This window comes from Perognathus longimembris, chromosome 16 (genome assembly GCF_023159225.1).
Source record: "Perognathus longimembris pacificus isolate PPM17 chromosome 16, ASM2315922v1, whole genome shotgun sequence".
Lineage (NCBI taxonomy): Eukaryota > Metazoa > Chordata > Mammalia > Rodentia > Heteromyidae > Perognathus > Perognathus longimembris.
Genome location: NC_063176.1, coordinates 57,168,208 through 57,182,961, shown reverse-complemented (window position 1 = coordinate 57,182,961; position 14,754 = coordinate 57,168,208). Strand labels below are relative to the sequence as shown.

Below are 14,754 nucleotides of genomic sequence, written 5' to 3'. Positions count from 1 at the left end.
TGAAGGCCACAGTCCCGAGAGGACCAATGCCAGGGAAGGAGGCCACAGACAGAGCACGTGATCCAGAGGATGAGGCCACGTGTTAGTGAAGAAAGATTTCCGGTTTGTCCATAAGAGTTTGTTAGCATTCATTTCCTCTTGAGAACATGCAGCAGAATCTGACTCACTGAAAAACTTGCCTAGTGACTAATGTATTGGATTCTCCAAATTTGCAAGTGAGCTTTTCATAGCTTCACAGGTTTTAGCTGTGACCACAGGATCATTGACTTGTGGTATTAGTGATAAAATACTGTTTTCTGAATGTTAAGCTAAAATTGATGTGTCACCTGGGAAACTGGCTTCCCAAATCCTTAAGTAATTTTTTTAAAAAGTTGACAGAACAAGTAGACTGTCCTGTGACATGCTCTTTCCGGGCCATGTGTTGGCATTTGTGTGCCATTCCACCCATTCGAGCTGCTTCTGCGTGTCTAGCTCTAATTCTAGGAAGATAGAGGTCTTGCTCACTTCATATGTGGCATGTCAGCCTCAACGATCTCCTTGTAAAAAGGAAAAAGTTGCCGTCTTAGGATCTTAGTTTCAAATAAATCTGAGATCATATGGCAAAAAAAAAATTAGTTAAAAGTTAAAGTACCATAAAGAGACCAGAGATGTATTCTACGGAGTAAATATTAGGCAGAATTGTTTATACATTTTTAGCAGACATCAAATAGTATATTTTGTTAATAGGGATTCAATTAGGTTTTACCTGCTTCCTTATTTTGTCTGTTTGTGCTCAAACAAAAGACTCTTGCTGCGTGTCTTGGTCCGCTTTGGTTGCCAGCTCTGCTGTAAAGAGGTCTTGCTGGTTTTGGCTCATGGTCCTAGAGGTGCAAGGCCCGGGGCCCTCATCTGCTGATGGCCTCACTGCCAGAGTCCCAAGATGGTTCAGGTCGTTACATGGGTCTCTAGAATGTTCTTGAAAGCCTTTCTTACAGTACATTGATTATTAGCATTAGTCCCGATTGTGTTTGTCTTATCTGATAGAAAGCTTAATATTCTTCTCATTTGTCTGACCTTTAATGCTCTGATCTTAGGAGTTCAACCTAAGCCTCTTGGCTCCATGCTTAAGCCTTGGCATGAGTGAAATGACTTGTGGCCAGAAGAGTCCCCTGTTTGAAGCGGCTCGTGGGGTGACTCTGGACCGTATGACTGGCGTTGTTCAGCAGCTGCCTGCTGTCCATCAGGTCTTCGAGCCTTTCCTGCCCACAGAGCCCACAGCCTACTGGAGCAAGCTGAATGATCTCTTTGGTAATTGATGTAAAAGTTTCTCTTCTTTACAAAGCACTGAAGGCTAGCACATTGTGTTGCCCCAGGCAAGAATACCTTGTCCGTGCTGTTGATATAAACCATGGAAAGGTTGCCAGACTTGGCACCTGGCCTGAGCTCTAAATTTCTTTCTGCGTATTTGCTACTTGGCCAACCTAGACATTGTCAGGATCTTGCGTCCTCTAGGAAGACTGGTTTAGACTTTGGAGAAGCAAGTCCCAGCTGCATGTAGGCAGATGAGCATATGCAGACACATTCTGAGGCCAGGCATTGGAGGCCATGCGTGTCTGCACAGAATGGCAGGGGAAGAGGCCTCTGTTCACATCCCCGCCACTCATGCAGGTCTCGTGTTTCAGGGGATGCCACATTATACCAGTCCATGACCACACTGGCTCGGGCCCTGGCGCAGTACCTGGTGGTGATCTCCAAAGTGCCTGCTCATTTGCACCTTCCTCCTGAGAAGGAGAGGGACACAGTGAGGTTCGTGGTGATGACCCTCGAGGTAAGTAAGCAAAGCTCGGGGGACTTGGTGTGCCTTTGAGGAGGTGACACGTGACTAGCGCAAGAGTGAAGAGGAGAGAAATAGTTCTGTTTGAAAACAGAGCCTGCTGAGTGTGGTAGTGCATAGTGCATACACCTCTGTGTGTGGAGTCCTCTCAGGAGGACTGGGGGTTGTTCATGGCCCCCCCCCCCCCCCCGGGCTACACAGCGAGATGTATCTCAAAAGACAAAACAAAACAAGTGCTCTGAACAGTCCAATTGGCCCTTCCTCCTCACCAGGGGAGAAATGAGTACTGTTGTCAAGTTCTCATCTGCTTGCCCCCCACCGCTCCCACATAGACTGCATGATGGACCCGGTGTGCACCCTAATCTAGGCAGTAATTTCCGCTAGGGAGCATGAACACTTTTCTCCAGAGATGGGCCTATCCTGTGTGTCATGGCCTTTCTGTACATTGCTGAAGAGGCTGGCTGACGGCCTCCAGTGCCACTGCTGCACTGCATGTGTGAGCAAGGAGCTGCCCCCTTGCACCAAGGGAACGAGCAGCTCAAGGGCACACATACATTGCCCACGGAGCAATGAAGAAACACTGCTCTGAGCCAGGCGCAGTCAGGTGCTCTGTGAGCCCGTCCTTCAGTTCCCCTTCTGGGGACAAATGGAAAGCAAACAATGCCCACAGTACTGAGCAAAGGCTACTGTAGCTCACACCTTATCCTCCATGTGCAGGATGAAGAAATTTACCTGTATTGTCACATTCAGTTCACACACCAGCCCTTTTCCCATTTCACAGATGAGAAAAGCAAGGCATAGAGGTTCACCCAGCTAGGAAGTAGCCAGTGCAGCATTTGAGCTTCAGTCCTGCTGTCTCCAGAATCCACACCCCCACCATGAGCCTCGTAGCTCTGCCCAAAGCAAGCCTTGGTTGTGGAGCCCAGAAACGAGCCTCTGGACAGAGGTTCTAGAAGTACCCACAGAGCTGTGGGAACGGGCAGCCAGGAGAGCCTCATGAGCGCGCTTTGGGGAGTGGGTCAGGTCTGGGTGTGAGTGAGCTGGGGTGGCGGCCTGGGACAGCGGGTGAGAGCTCCCCCGGGAAGGGCAGGGGCATCTGGCCCCCTCAGCTGTGCGTGGAACTGCTTCCTTGGAGGGTTGGAGCCAGAGTGCTGGGTGGACATTCTCTGATACAGTGCGTCTCTTTAGGCCCTGTCATGGCATCTGATCCACGAGCAGATCCCGCTGAGTCTGGACCTCCAAGCGGGGCTGGACTGCTGCTGCCTGGCCCTGCAGGTTCCCGGCCTCTGCAGCGTGCTCTCCTCTGTAGAGTGCGTGACCCACGTCTGCTCCCTCATCCACTGTGTGCGGTTCCTCCTTGAAGCCAGTAAGTCACAAGTGGGTGGTGGTCCCTGCTCTGCCCAGCTGGGTAGTCGTCAGGGTGGCTGGCTTGCTTGCCAGGAAGTAGTTATAACTTGGGGTGGGGAAGTGATTCAGTGTGACCTGCCTTTACAAAGAAAGTCCTGTAGCTGCACCTTGGGAGTCGTGGCATCTTTGCTAGAATTAGCTTGAAACTTGCTTTTCAAGTCATTTTGTTTATATTTTGAGTTCCAGCTTTAAATAAATACTTCTAAGTCTCATGTCCTTTTGATTTCTAGTTCTAGTTGGCTTTTTCATGTTTTTCGTTCTGAATGATTGTAAGATTAATAAGATTACATTCAAAAGAGGACTTGGTTTTTGTTAGAGACGAAATGTGTGTTTCTATACTGCATTGTAATACTAATATGTTGTAAAATAAAAGCGACTCATTCTTTTCAAGGAATAGTGTCCTCAACTAGGGTCATTAGCCAAAAAATTTTAAAAATTGGACATTATAGTTTACATGTTAGTGGATGTTTTGAAGTTTTGTATTTCAAATTAAACATTATAGAGTGGTGTTTTGATGTTTCATTGTTTAAATTGTTTTCATCTGTGCATTTGTAGTCAACTTGAAAACGAAGATCCAGGGATTAATTTTTAAAAGCTAGGCTTCTTGGGGGCCACAGTGATGCTTTTAGCAGTAATGAATTGTGAACAGTTAGCTAAAACATTGAGGGTAGAAATGGCAAACATTAGACTTAGAAATCTGAGTGTAGAAGCCTAAATCTCTGTACTTTCATGATCAACCAAGAATCAGTGCCTAATCTGGTATTGTCTAGTGTTTTCTGTTTAAAATTGGTTCTAGAAACTCTAAATTTCATTTGACACGAACTGTTCCATGGATTTTTTTTTTTTTGAGATTACACGATAGAAAGGTCTAAGAAGAAAGAGTGACAAAAGTGTTTGTTGTGATTTTAGTTGTCGTGCAACCTGGAGACCAGCTTCTCAGTCCAGAAAGCAGATTGAACACTCCAGCTACTGTCAGAGAGGAGGAAGTGGACTCAGCCACACAAAGTAAGTCTAGCCACACACAGAAATGTGTCATCCTTTGGGGGCTTGCAGTTCACTCCTAGAAGAGAAAACAAGAACTGTGAACACTTGGGAACTTGTTTCTCTCAGCTGTGTGTCATCATAAGGCGGTGGGTATCGGCCATGGCTGCACACAGGTCCTTCCCCAGCCTCACCTCTGCCTTCTTCCCCGGCTCCCCAGATCCCCCACCAGCCCAGCTGATACATCTGTGGATCCCCTCCCTGAGCCACTCTTCCCTCTGTGTTGGTTTCCCAACCGTGCTCTTGGAAGCCCCCATCTTGGCACTTTGCACACAGTCACTCTGAACTTTTTTTTTTTTTTTTGGCCAGTCGTGGGCCTTGGACTCAGGGCCTGAGCACTGTCCCTGGCTTCTTCCCGCTCAAGGCTAGCACTCTGCCACTTGAGCCAAAGCGCCGCTTCTGGCCGTTTTCTGTATATGTGGTGCTGGGGAATCGAACCTAGGGCCTCGTGTATCCAAGGCAGGCACTCTTGCCACTAGGCTATATCCCCAGCCCTGAACTTTTTTTTTTTTTTTTGCCAATCCTGGGCCTAAACTCAGGGCCTGAGCACTGTCCCTCGCTTCTTTTTGCTCAAGGCTAGCACTCTGCCTCTCGAGCCACAGCGCCACTTCTGGCTTTTCCTGTGTATGTGGTACTAAGGAATTGAACCCAGGGTTTCATGCATGCTAGGCAAGCTCTCTTCCACTAGGTCACATTCCCAGCCCCAAATCTGAACTTTTGAAGCCAAGGGTTATCCATCTCCTTTGTGCCCCCAGAATTAAAGCTTATTCGCTTATTGTAAATGATCAACAAATGTGTATTGACTGCTGGTAGAAACACTAGGGAACCTGAAATTAGTGGAAATACCTTTGTGGCTTACTGTTATCTGAGTGACTATTCCAGCCATCTCTCTTGGTGGATTTTTTTCCTCCCCACACAGGGTCCTGCTGTGTAAGTAGTCAGCTGGCTTGCCTGAGCTTCTTGAATGCTGAAATTACAGCCATGCATCACCATGCCTAACTTTTGGTGGATTTTTTAAAGAAAAAATTTTTTCTTATACAGAAAGCCATTCAGATCCCCATCATTTAAAGTGGTTGGCTCAGACACGTGCTGTGGCCGCCCCTGCTTGGCCCTCCTGGGTCAGGCGGCCACCTCACTGTGGCAGGATTTGTAACTTTCTGGTCATGGGACTCCCTGTGCTCCCAGCCTTGAGGTCCCTGGGGCCTTCCGAGCCTTGATACCAGGTACGAAACTACCACCTGTGACGGCAGTCCCCCCACCCCGCCTCCAAAACACAAAACTAAGATGTGCTTTGTCGGAGGCGGTCTGTCTGCTGTACCACTGGCGACTGTGCTCATCATAGGTGTGACATGCCGAGACTTAAACGCCATTTTCCTGTCTTAATCTCATGGATAGAATTTGCAAGTGTTGCACTTGGATGATGACTCAGAAGCAGTGTCATTTCAGAATACAGCCAAGCTCTCCTCAGTTTGCTTTGATGTGCTATAGTTCCTGCAGCCTTGTAATTTCATAATTTCTTACTGATATCTACACAGTAAGAAAACACTCACCTCGGGCTGGGGATATGGCCTAGTGGCAAGAGTGCTTGCCTCGTATACATGAGGCCCTGGGTTCAATTCCCCAGCACCACATGTACAGAAAATGGCCAGAAGTGGCGCTGTGGCTCAAGTGGCAGAGTACTAGCCTTGAGCAAAAAGAAGCCAGGGACAGTGCTCAGGCCCTGAGTCCAAGCCCCAGGACTGGCAAAAAACAAAAACACTCACCTCCCAAGTCCACTGTTTTTTAGCTGAGTAGCAGCTCAGTTTATTCCATGCTTCTGCAATTTGGCTAAGATAAGGATTAAGGAAACTAGGCAGCATAAAGCACTAACCTTGAGAGCTGGCTGCCTGTTGATACCCATTGATGTAATTGTGCTTATGGTTAATGCTCTCCCTTGTTAGGCTTATTAATTTAATCCCAGAGGAAGAAGCTAGTTTTTGTTTTCTTGTTTAGTATTTTTAAAATCACCTCCATTCCCTGTTACTTCTTAAAAAATTGGTTGGTAAATATTATTGACACCAATCTCATTTCTCAGTCCTGGTGCTAAGTTCTGTAAGAATTCTTTTTCAGTGGTACCAGGGTTGTACTTGCTAATAACCAAATGCTTTACCACTTGAACAGCGCCTATGCACTGTGGTTTATTGTTTAGATAGGGTTTGGTTTTGCCCAGGCTTGGCCATGGACTGTGTTCCTCCTGTCTACACCACTTGAGTAGCTAAGATTATAAGATTGAACCATCAAACTCAGCTCATTTTTGAGAGAGAGAGAGAGTTTTGCTGATATTTTTGCCTAGGTTGGTCTCAAACTATATTCCTCCCATCTCTGCTTACCTAGTATCTGGAATTATGAGTATGTGCCACTATGCCCAGCCAAGAATTGCTTTCTTTAAAAAAAAATGTTTTAATTGTTATTATAAAGGTGATGGACAGAGAGGTTTCAGTTACATAAGTCTAGTAGAATACTTTTTTTTTTTTCTTTTTTTCTGTTGGTCGTAGGGCTTGAACTCTGGGCTTGGGCGCTGTCCCTGAGCTCTTCTGCTCAAGGCTAGTGCTCTCTACCACTTGAGCCACAGCAACACTTCCCATTTTCTGGTGGTTAAGAGTCACACTGACTTTCTTGTTTGGGCTGGCTTTGAATTGCAGTCCTCAGATCTCAGGCTCCTAAGTAGCTAGAATTATAGGCGTGAGCCACCAGCACCTGGCTGAGTACATTTTTTAAAATTCTATTGTGATGATAAAGTTGATGTACGGAGGGGCTACAGGTACATTAGTCTGGTAAAGAGTACATTTCCTTTTGTACAGTGTCACCCCTTCCATCGTTCTCTCCCAGTTATCCCCCCCCTCAAAGAATTCCTTTTTTTTTATTAATTTAATTTATTTATTAATTGAACACAAATTTTTTGGACAGGGTGTTGTGCAAAAAGGGTACAGTTACATAGTAGGGCAGTGTGTACATTTCTTGTGATATCTTAACGCCCTGTTTTTCTGTCTCTTCTCTAGGTCAGGTAGACATATATACAATATACAATGTATCAAGAACATATACAGTAGCCACATGGCCGTGCCCAAGAAAATTCGCCTAGGGCTTTAAATGCAATGTCGATATTAGACAATATGTCGACATTAGTCTTATATGAACGTACATACATAGATTTTGAGCTATTGTATTCCACTGAGAGGTCAATTTTTGACCTTTATGTGTTGAGTAATTGATTGGTTTTAGTTACATACTGTTGGGTCGCTGCCCCAATCCTGTGGGAAATATTTGACAAGAGTTTTTGGTTTCACAGACTTGGTCTCTACTGTCTCTTCATCTCCCTTTCTTAACAGTCATATATCAGGGAGATCATGCCCCTTTGTTTTCTGTGTTCTAGGCTTGTCTTGCTCAACATTATTTGTTTGAGTTCTGACCCTGCGAATAACAATATTTCAGCATTCCTAATTGCTTTGTAGTATCCCATTGTGTATAGGTACCATATTTTTTGGATCCATTCATCTGTGGAGGGGCATCTGGGTTGTTTCCATATTTTGGCTATTGTGAATTGTGCCGCGATAAACATGGAAGTACAAATGTCTTTTTGATATCTTGGGGTTTGCTGTTTAGGGTAGATGCCTAGGAGTGGTATGGCCGGGTCATAGGGTAGGTCTATATTGAGCTTTTTGAGAAACCTCCATATTGTTCTCCAAAGTGGTTGTACTAATTTGCACTCCCACCAACAATGGAGGAGGGTTCCTCTTTCCCCACACCCCCTCCAGCATTTGTTGTTGCCTGAGTATAGGCCATTCTAACTGGGGTGAGGTGGTATCTCAGGGTTGTTTTTGTTTGCATTTCCTTTACTACCAGGGATGTTGAACATTTCCTCATATGTTTCTTTGCCATTTTTATTTCTTCTCTTGTGAAGTCTCTCTTTAGCTCCTTTGCCCATTTCTTAATTGGTTTATTGGGCTTGGAGGGGCTTAGTTTTTTGAGTTCTCTGTAGATGACAGATATTAGGCTTTTGTCTGTTGTGCTGGTAAATATCCTTTCCCGTATGGTTGGCTGTCTTTCTGTTTTGGTGGCTATGTCCTTAGCTGTGCAGAAACTTTTTAATTTGTAGTAGTCCCATTTGTCGAGTCTTTCCCCTATTTGTTGTGCCCCTGGGACTCTATTCAGGAAGTTCCTTCCTGTGCCTATAAGTTGTAGTGTCTTTCCTACTCTGTCCTTCAGTAGTTTCAAGGTTTCAGGTCTGATATTGAGGTCCTTGATCCATCCTTGAGTTGATCTTGGTGCATGGTGATAGGCTTGGGTCTACTTTGAGTTTAAAGAATTCCTTTTCTAGATTAAGAAGTTGCTTAAACTATTGAATCTTGGGGCCTAGGGGTAATAATACCCATGCATTAAACATTTCCCAGGGCAACATGATTAGTTAGTTGCACACTATAGGTCAGACACAGTGAACGGTAGTCCCTGTCTTTGACACCTTGCTGGGTCGGAGTGGTGGGTCTTCCCCAAGGTCTCAAGTTTTCCTTGGCATTCTGCTTTGGGAGTTCCATCAGAGCCCCATCCCGTGAGTCCCTTAAGTCAGGGATTGCAGCATGATTCTTTGGTGCTAGCTTAGGGACAGAGAGATGTCCTGAAGGAGCTTGGAAGCTGAAGTGCTACACAGTGGCTTGTGGATGTTGATAGGCTGACGTCTGCTGAGGGTGAGTAAGGAAGCTGGGGATTGGACCTTGGGCTCAGACTCAAGACCGTTGCTGTAGTCTGTGTGCGATGGAGAGGATGACGAGGTCTCTCAGAGCCGCCCGCAGTGAGCAGCCCAACGTCCACGGGCGTAGAGCGCTGTCGATAGGCGCGCGCCTCCCTCACAGGGTTGGAATGTGTTTTGGCAAAGCTCTGACATGGCTGCTTATAGACCCCAGGTATGTCACCATGGCCTGTGAGATGGTGGCGGAGATGGTGGCGTCTCTGCAGTCGGTGCTGGCCTTGGGCCACGAGAGGAACAGCAGCATGCCCGCCTTCCTCACCGCAGTGCTGAAGAACATTGTCATCAGCCTGGCCCGCCTCCCCCTTGTCAACAGCTACACCCGCGTACCCCCACTGGTGAGTCTGACTGTGCCTTTGCCCAAGACCAAGGTACACAAGATGCCCAAGCAGCCCAGAGTTGGGAAATCCAGCAAAGAAGCAGCACAATCTGGGTTTTTTGTTTGTTTTCTTTTGTGTTGCTAGGAATGGAACCCAGGGCTTTTCATCTGCTAGGCAAGTGCGCTACCACTGAGCTGCCAAGCACGCGGCTCCGCGCCACTGGAGACAGGTCCCTCTGTTTAGCTGAGCTTACCGCATGGTTCAGGGTGGCCTTGACTGTTTGATCCCTTCTCTCTGCCTCTCTCCACCATGCTGGGCTTGAAAAAGAACCATGACTGTTCCCATGCTCCCATCATGCCTTGTGGTAGCTACCTGTGTCCTTGGGTGTTGTGTACAGTGGTTGTTAGTGAAAATGCAGAGTGAGGCGTTACATCGCCAAGTAAGATTTCATCTCTAGCGATATACCAATGTGGGATGTGATATAAATAAGTAACCCAATTAATGGTAAGTATTTTCCTTCAGAAGTAGTCACCTTCAAAAATACTCATGCATTTCAGCACAACCATTTTGCAGATCCTCTCTAGAAGTTGGTGACTTAAAATAGGCATCAGCAAGCAGGACTCTTGTGTTAGGTCATAGGAATCAGTTTGGAAGGAAGAGCTTAGCTTAGAATCTGGACCAACCTCGCCCAGTGAAATTGCGTCGTTTGCTCTCTCACGGCCTGCTGAAACACCACAGTGGCCCATGGCCTTTCCAGTCAGAGTCCTCGTGCAGGCACGTGGTAGCATGCAGAAGGCCTAAGCACAGGACAAAGGAGCATGATTGTTTCTGCTTGCTGCCAGGCCCAAGCCTCTGTGCACCTGTGGATGTGGCAGTCTGCGGGTGACATCCTAGAAAGCCGTTTTCAGTGGACCTGAGAGACGCTGAGGGAGAGCCAGGCAGGCTTAAAGTGCGTATGGAGTAGAGAGCTACAGTTGTCCCAAGAGAGCAGGAGCACAGGAAATGGCCACCGTTTGTGGGCAGGGCTGGCCTGTCTGGTAGAGTATGTGAGTCCTTTGGAAGACTGGGAGGAAACCACTCAGGAAGACAGTGCAGAAGTCACGCTGGTCGTGGGGTCCACAGGGATCTGCCCACACCGACCTGTGCTGTACGTGCATCTCCTGCAGGGGCCGAGCTCACTCTCTGGGATGTGCTGGTCTGGGAGTCGCCCTGGCAGGCGCTGCGCTGAAAGCGCCCACACACGTGTTGTGGTGGTGTGAGAAATCTGAGGAAAGTTTCCTAAGATCAGCAGGCCCTGGCTTCAGGAATCCAGAATGTGCTCTGTAGGGCTTCCGTCGAGCGACATAGCTAAGGTCGCTGGGTGGTCCTGCTACTGGAACTACTGGAACAGCATTGAGTCTGTCTCAGGCTTCTCTCTGTGCCTGCACAGTGCTCGACCAGGCCACTAGGGAAAGTGCCCTGGGCTTTCCAGAGTGGGCAGAGATGGACAATACACATTTATACATGAAGCAGAACCTCATTAACACATCTCACATTTGTGGATGTGGGTGCTGTCTGATGTCTGCCCACCTCACCCAGCTTGTCCCATAAGGATCCTGACTGCTGCACATGGCTGGTCTGAGTGGAGTGTGGGCGGCAGGCAGCGCCCCAGGAATGGGACGGATCCAGCCTGGGCAGGGCAGGGCAGGGCAGGGCGGGAGGGAGGGAAGGGCCCTGGGGAGGTTGTGAGTGGTGCGGGCCAGCCGAGAGAAGGGGGGCATCTATGGCTTTCCGGTCGGCACATGCTACCCTAGCTCAGTCAGAATGTTCTCTCATCTCAGGTGTGGAAACTTGGATGGTCACCCAAACCAGGAGGGGATTTTGGTACCGTGTTTCCTGAGATCCCCGTGGAGTTCCTCCAAGAGAAGGAAATCTTCAAAGAGTTCATCTACCGCATCAACACCCTGGGTACCCCCCCTCATCCCCCACACCCCTGCACATACCTATACCTACCTACTTACACCTGAACCTGGAGCACTGCCTCTGGAGCCCAGAAGCCACGGGGTCAGAATGTGATGGTGACAGAAACCCAGTGAGCGGGTAGAGCCAAGTGTGATGCAAGTGTAATTGCAGGGTTTTATGTGCATGCTACTTTGGACTGATCACATGAAGCCAGACCCCATCTTCCTATTATGCACTCAGGCCAAGTTGTAGAAGTGACTGTTCTCATTGTTTTTTCACTTGTGGAACAAGCAGCTGGGGAAGGTGGAGGCTGGCTTTGCCAGGGAGCCAGAACAGTAGTGAAGGAAGGAGCCAAGCCTCCTGGGCCGGCTCCTGATCCTCCTGCTTACGCAGGGTGGGGCTGATCCGAGCCCCCAAGACCTCAGTGCTGCCATGCCTGAAGAGGGATCGTGGAGTTACTAAGAAGCACACTACGAGCGGCAGCATGATGTGCTCCTGTCAGAACTCTCGTGCGTTCTGAAGAGACCAAGCGGCTGCTTTTGTCCCTGTTTTATGACAGAGCTGCTGTCTGGTGGTGCCGGGAAGCTCTGCCCCCCTCCCCCTCCCCGGGACCCGGGGATGTAGGCACTGGCTCCTCAGTGGAGCCTGCCCTTAGCAACTTGGGCTTCTGCAGACCTTTGTGCTTACTCTGATCCCAGAAGGTTCTGGCAGCAGAAGCCTTTCGTTAGTGTTCTATACAGTGTGTCAGGGAAGTTCTCGTTTGCATTGTTCCTGTCCTCTTTCCCAGTTCTGGCATAAGTGGCCTTAGTGTGACTCGTGCGGCTCTTCGCAGGTCGTCACAGGAGCACTAAGCGCAGACCCCAGCAGCAGCCCCTGTCCGCATCCCGCGGGGCGGTGGCAGTGAAGGAACGTCTGAGTGCAGCTTCTCGACAGAGCTGGCGAGTGGCGCCTCAGATGGACTGGCTTTTCTAACCCAAAGAATTGGTGGCCTCATCTGTTAACCTTCACAGCTTTATTGAGACAGAACTCATGTACTATGTAGTTCACTCCCGGGGCCTTTGGTTCTGCTCACGGAGCCTTACAGCAGTGGTCTCAAGCTCAGACCTGAGGAAAAGTTTGTCCTTATCTCATGGACAGATACGGCCGGAGCATGGCCTGCTTTGATGTTCCTTCAGGGTCACTGTGCCACGCAGCAGAACGTGAGAGGCCCCCAGGCTGGACTCGGCCTGTCCCGCTTGCTGACGGTGTGCTCTTGGGCAGTGAGGCTCCCTTCCGTGGGTTGTTGTGGGTTTACTTCGATGCGTTTTGGTATATTCCCCGTGTCTTATAGTTGCCAGGAAATTATGAAGCACAGTTAGTGCCGTGTCCAGGTCACAGAACACCCTGAGGGTTGGGAGGCAGGTAGACTGACAGAATGCTTGCTTCCCAGGGTGGACTAGTCGGACTCAGTTTGAAGAAACGTGGGCCACTCTCCTCGGCGTCCTGGTGACTCAGCCCCTGGTGATGGAGCAGGAGGAGAGCCCACCAGAGGTGAGGCCATGCCACGAGGGGGCGGTGGCTGGGAACCCACGCTCGAGGAAGAAAGGAAGGCTCAAAGTACTTTTGTGGGGACAGTACCAAAGTTTGAACGGAGGCAGGTGCTCTACTACAGAGCCGTGCCTCTAGCCCTTCTTTGTGTTGAGAGGGGCATGTGATCACCATCTTCTTCCTTTGAGATTAAAGCCTGGTGAACGTTTCTGCCTGGGCTGGCCTGGAACCAAGACCCCCCAATCTCAGCCTCCCACCTGGCTTCGGATGGCAGGGATATGCAGCTGTGCCCAGCTCAGTTGGAGAGGGGGCTTAAGAACTTTCCTGCCTGGGCTGGCCTGGAACAATGCTCCTCTTGTCAACTTCCTAAGTAGCTAAACCTACAGCCCCTGACACCAGTGGCTCATGCCGTGATCCCAGCTGCTCTGGAGGCTGAGATCCTAGGATCCTGGTTCAAAGCAAAGCCAGCCTGGGCAGGAAAGCCCATGAGACTCATTTCAGTTAACCACCAAAAAATCCAAAGGAGCTATGGGCCAAGAGGTTGAGTAGAAGAATACAAATATAAATAAGTAAGCAGGGAAGCAGGCTGAGTAGGATAGACCACCTCGAATCCCAGCCCTCAGGAGGGCTATGGCAGCCTGAGCCCTGTGGTGAGATCATGTCTCAGAACAAACAACCCTCCAGATCATGTGTTGACTGGTGCTCCAGGAAGGACCACCCTCCCCAAGGGCTGGGCTTTGAGTACCAGGTTTGTAGCTGGCGTCTATCTCTGTAGGTGCAGAGCATGTTAAGGGTCCGTGGGACTCTGCCCTCTCCTGACAGCGTTTTGGGTTCTCTTTAGTTTTCAGTGGAGGGTTGAAGCAAAATGAAGAAAGGCCCTAACTGAGCCCAGGCTGTGTGCATGTATGCACCTAGTTCCATTTTTAATTGTCTTGCGAAGGTTTATTTGGCTTTTGTGAGTATCTGTATACATTAGATTCTATGACATGAGAAACATCTGTGTTTCAGGAAAGCAAACCTGTGGGATTATTGAGTTGTGCTGTGTGGGCCCTCTTACAGATGAGCCATCCAAGTGCCACACAAGGGCACGTGTCCCAAAGCAAGACTGTCTCAGCCCGTCTGGATATGCCAGTGGGTTAGCCCACGCAGAACCTCTAAAGCTACCGAGAGAGAGAAGTTAAGGATAGTTGATTGCCTAGTAATTTGTGTGTGGAATCTTGTGGCTGTTAGGAGACCTTGCTTTGGAAAATAGGCACTTGTCCATTAGATTTACACTTAAGACATAGGTGTGTGCGGTGCAGCTCCATGCTGGAGAACTGAGGCAGGCAAGAGGCTCTGAATGTGGGCAGCCATGCCCCTCGGAGGCACTCGGGGCGTTGGCCCCAGCCCCTTGGCACACACGCACGCACACAGCCTGTGGGATGTGGCTGGCACGTCATGGGCACGTGCGCTGTCCTTCCAGGAAGACATGGAGAGGACCCAGATCCATGTGCTGGCCGTGCAGGCCATCACCTCCCTGGTGCTCAGTGCCATGACCGTGCCCGTGGCGGGCAACCCCGCCGTGAGCTGCTTGGAGCAACAGCCCCGGAACAAACCCCTGAAGGCTCTCGACACCAGGTTTGCGGTGCCCCCCACTGCAGAGGAGCATGAGGTCCCTCGCCCCAGTTGGGGCGGAAACGGCGCCGTGCTTGTGGCCCTGCTACAAGGCTGCAGATCCAAAAGTGATTCTGTGACACCGCTCCCCCCCCACCCACCCCCCCCCGGCCACATTGACAACTTGCCCTGAAATTGCACGGGATTCTGGGTGTTAGGGACAGACCAGGCAGAGGTGGAGCAGTCACCCACCTGAGGGCTCATTTACCGTTGTCCCAGCTTCCCTTAGGCAAAGCGAAGAATAGAGAAAGGCTCGGCGCTCTTCACTTTCA

The 14,754-nt window shown here is 49.3% G+C and overlaps 1 protein-coding gene across 3 annotated transcripts in view; it reads left to right on the top strand.

Moving 5' to 3' along the window:
- Positions 1–14,754, top strand: part of Htt (huntingtin) — a 110,949-nt gene that overhangs the window by 81,020 nt on the left and 15,175 nt on the right. For all 3 annotated transcript variants that reach the window (XM_048364904.1, XM_048364903.1, XM_048364902.1), the window contains 8 exons: positions 1,074–1,287; positions 1,662–1,807; positions 3,002–3,179; positions 4,130–4,225; positions 9,192–9,379; positions 11,182–11,308; positions 12,732–12,832; positions 14,292–14,446. In XM_048364904.1, coding sequence (XP_048220861.1) covers positions 1,074–1,287; positions 1,662–1,807; positions 3,002–3,179; positions 4,130–4,225; positions 9,192–9,379; positions 11,182–11,308; positions 12,732–12,832; positions 14,292–14,446 — 1,205 coding nt within the window. The remainder of the gene's footprint in view (positions 1–1,073; positions 1,288–1,661; positions 1,808–3,001; positions 3,180–4,129; positions 4,226–9,191; positions 9,380–11,181; positions 11,309–12,731; positions 12,833–14,291; positions 14,447–14,754) is intronic.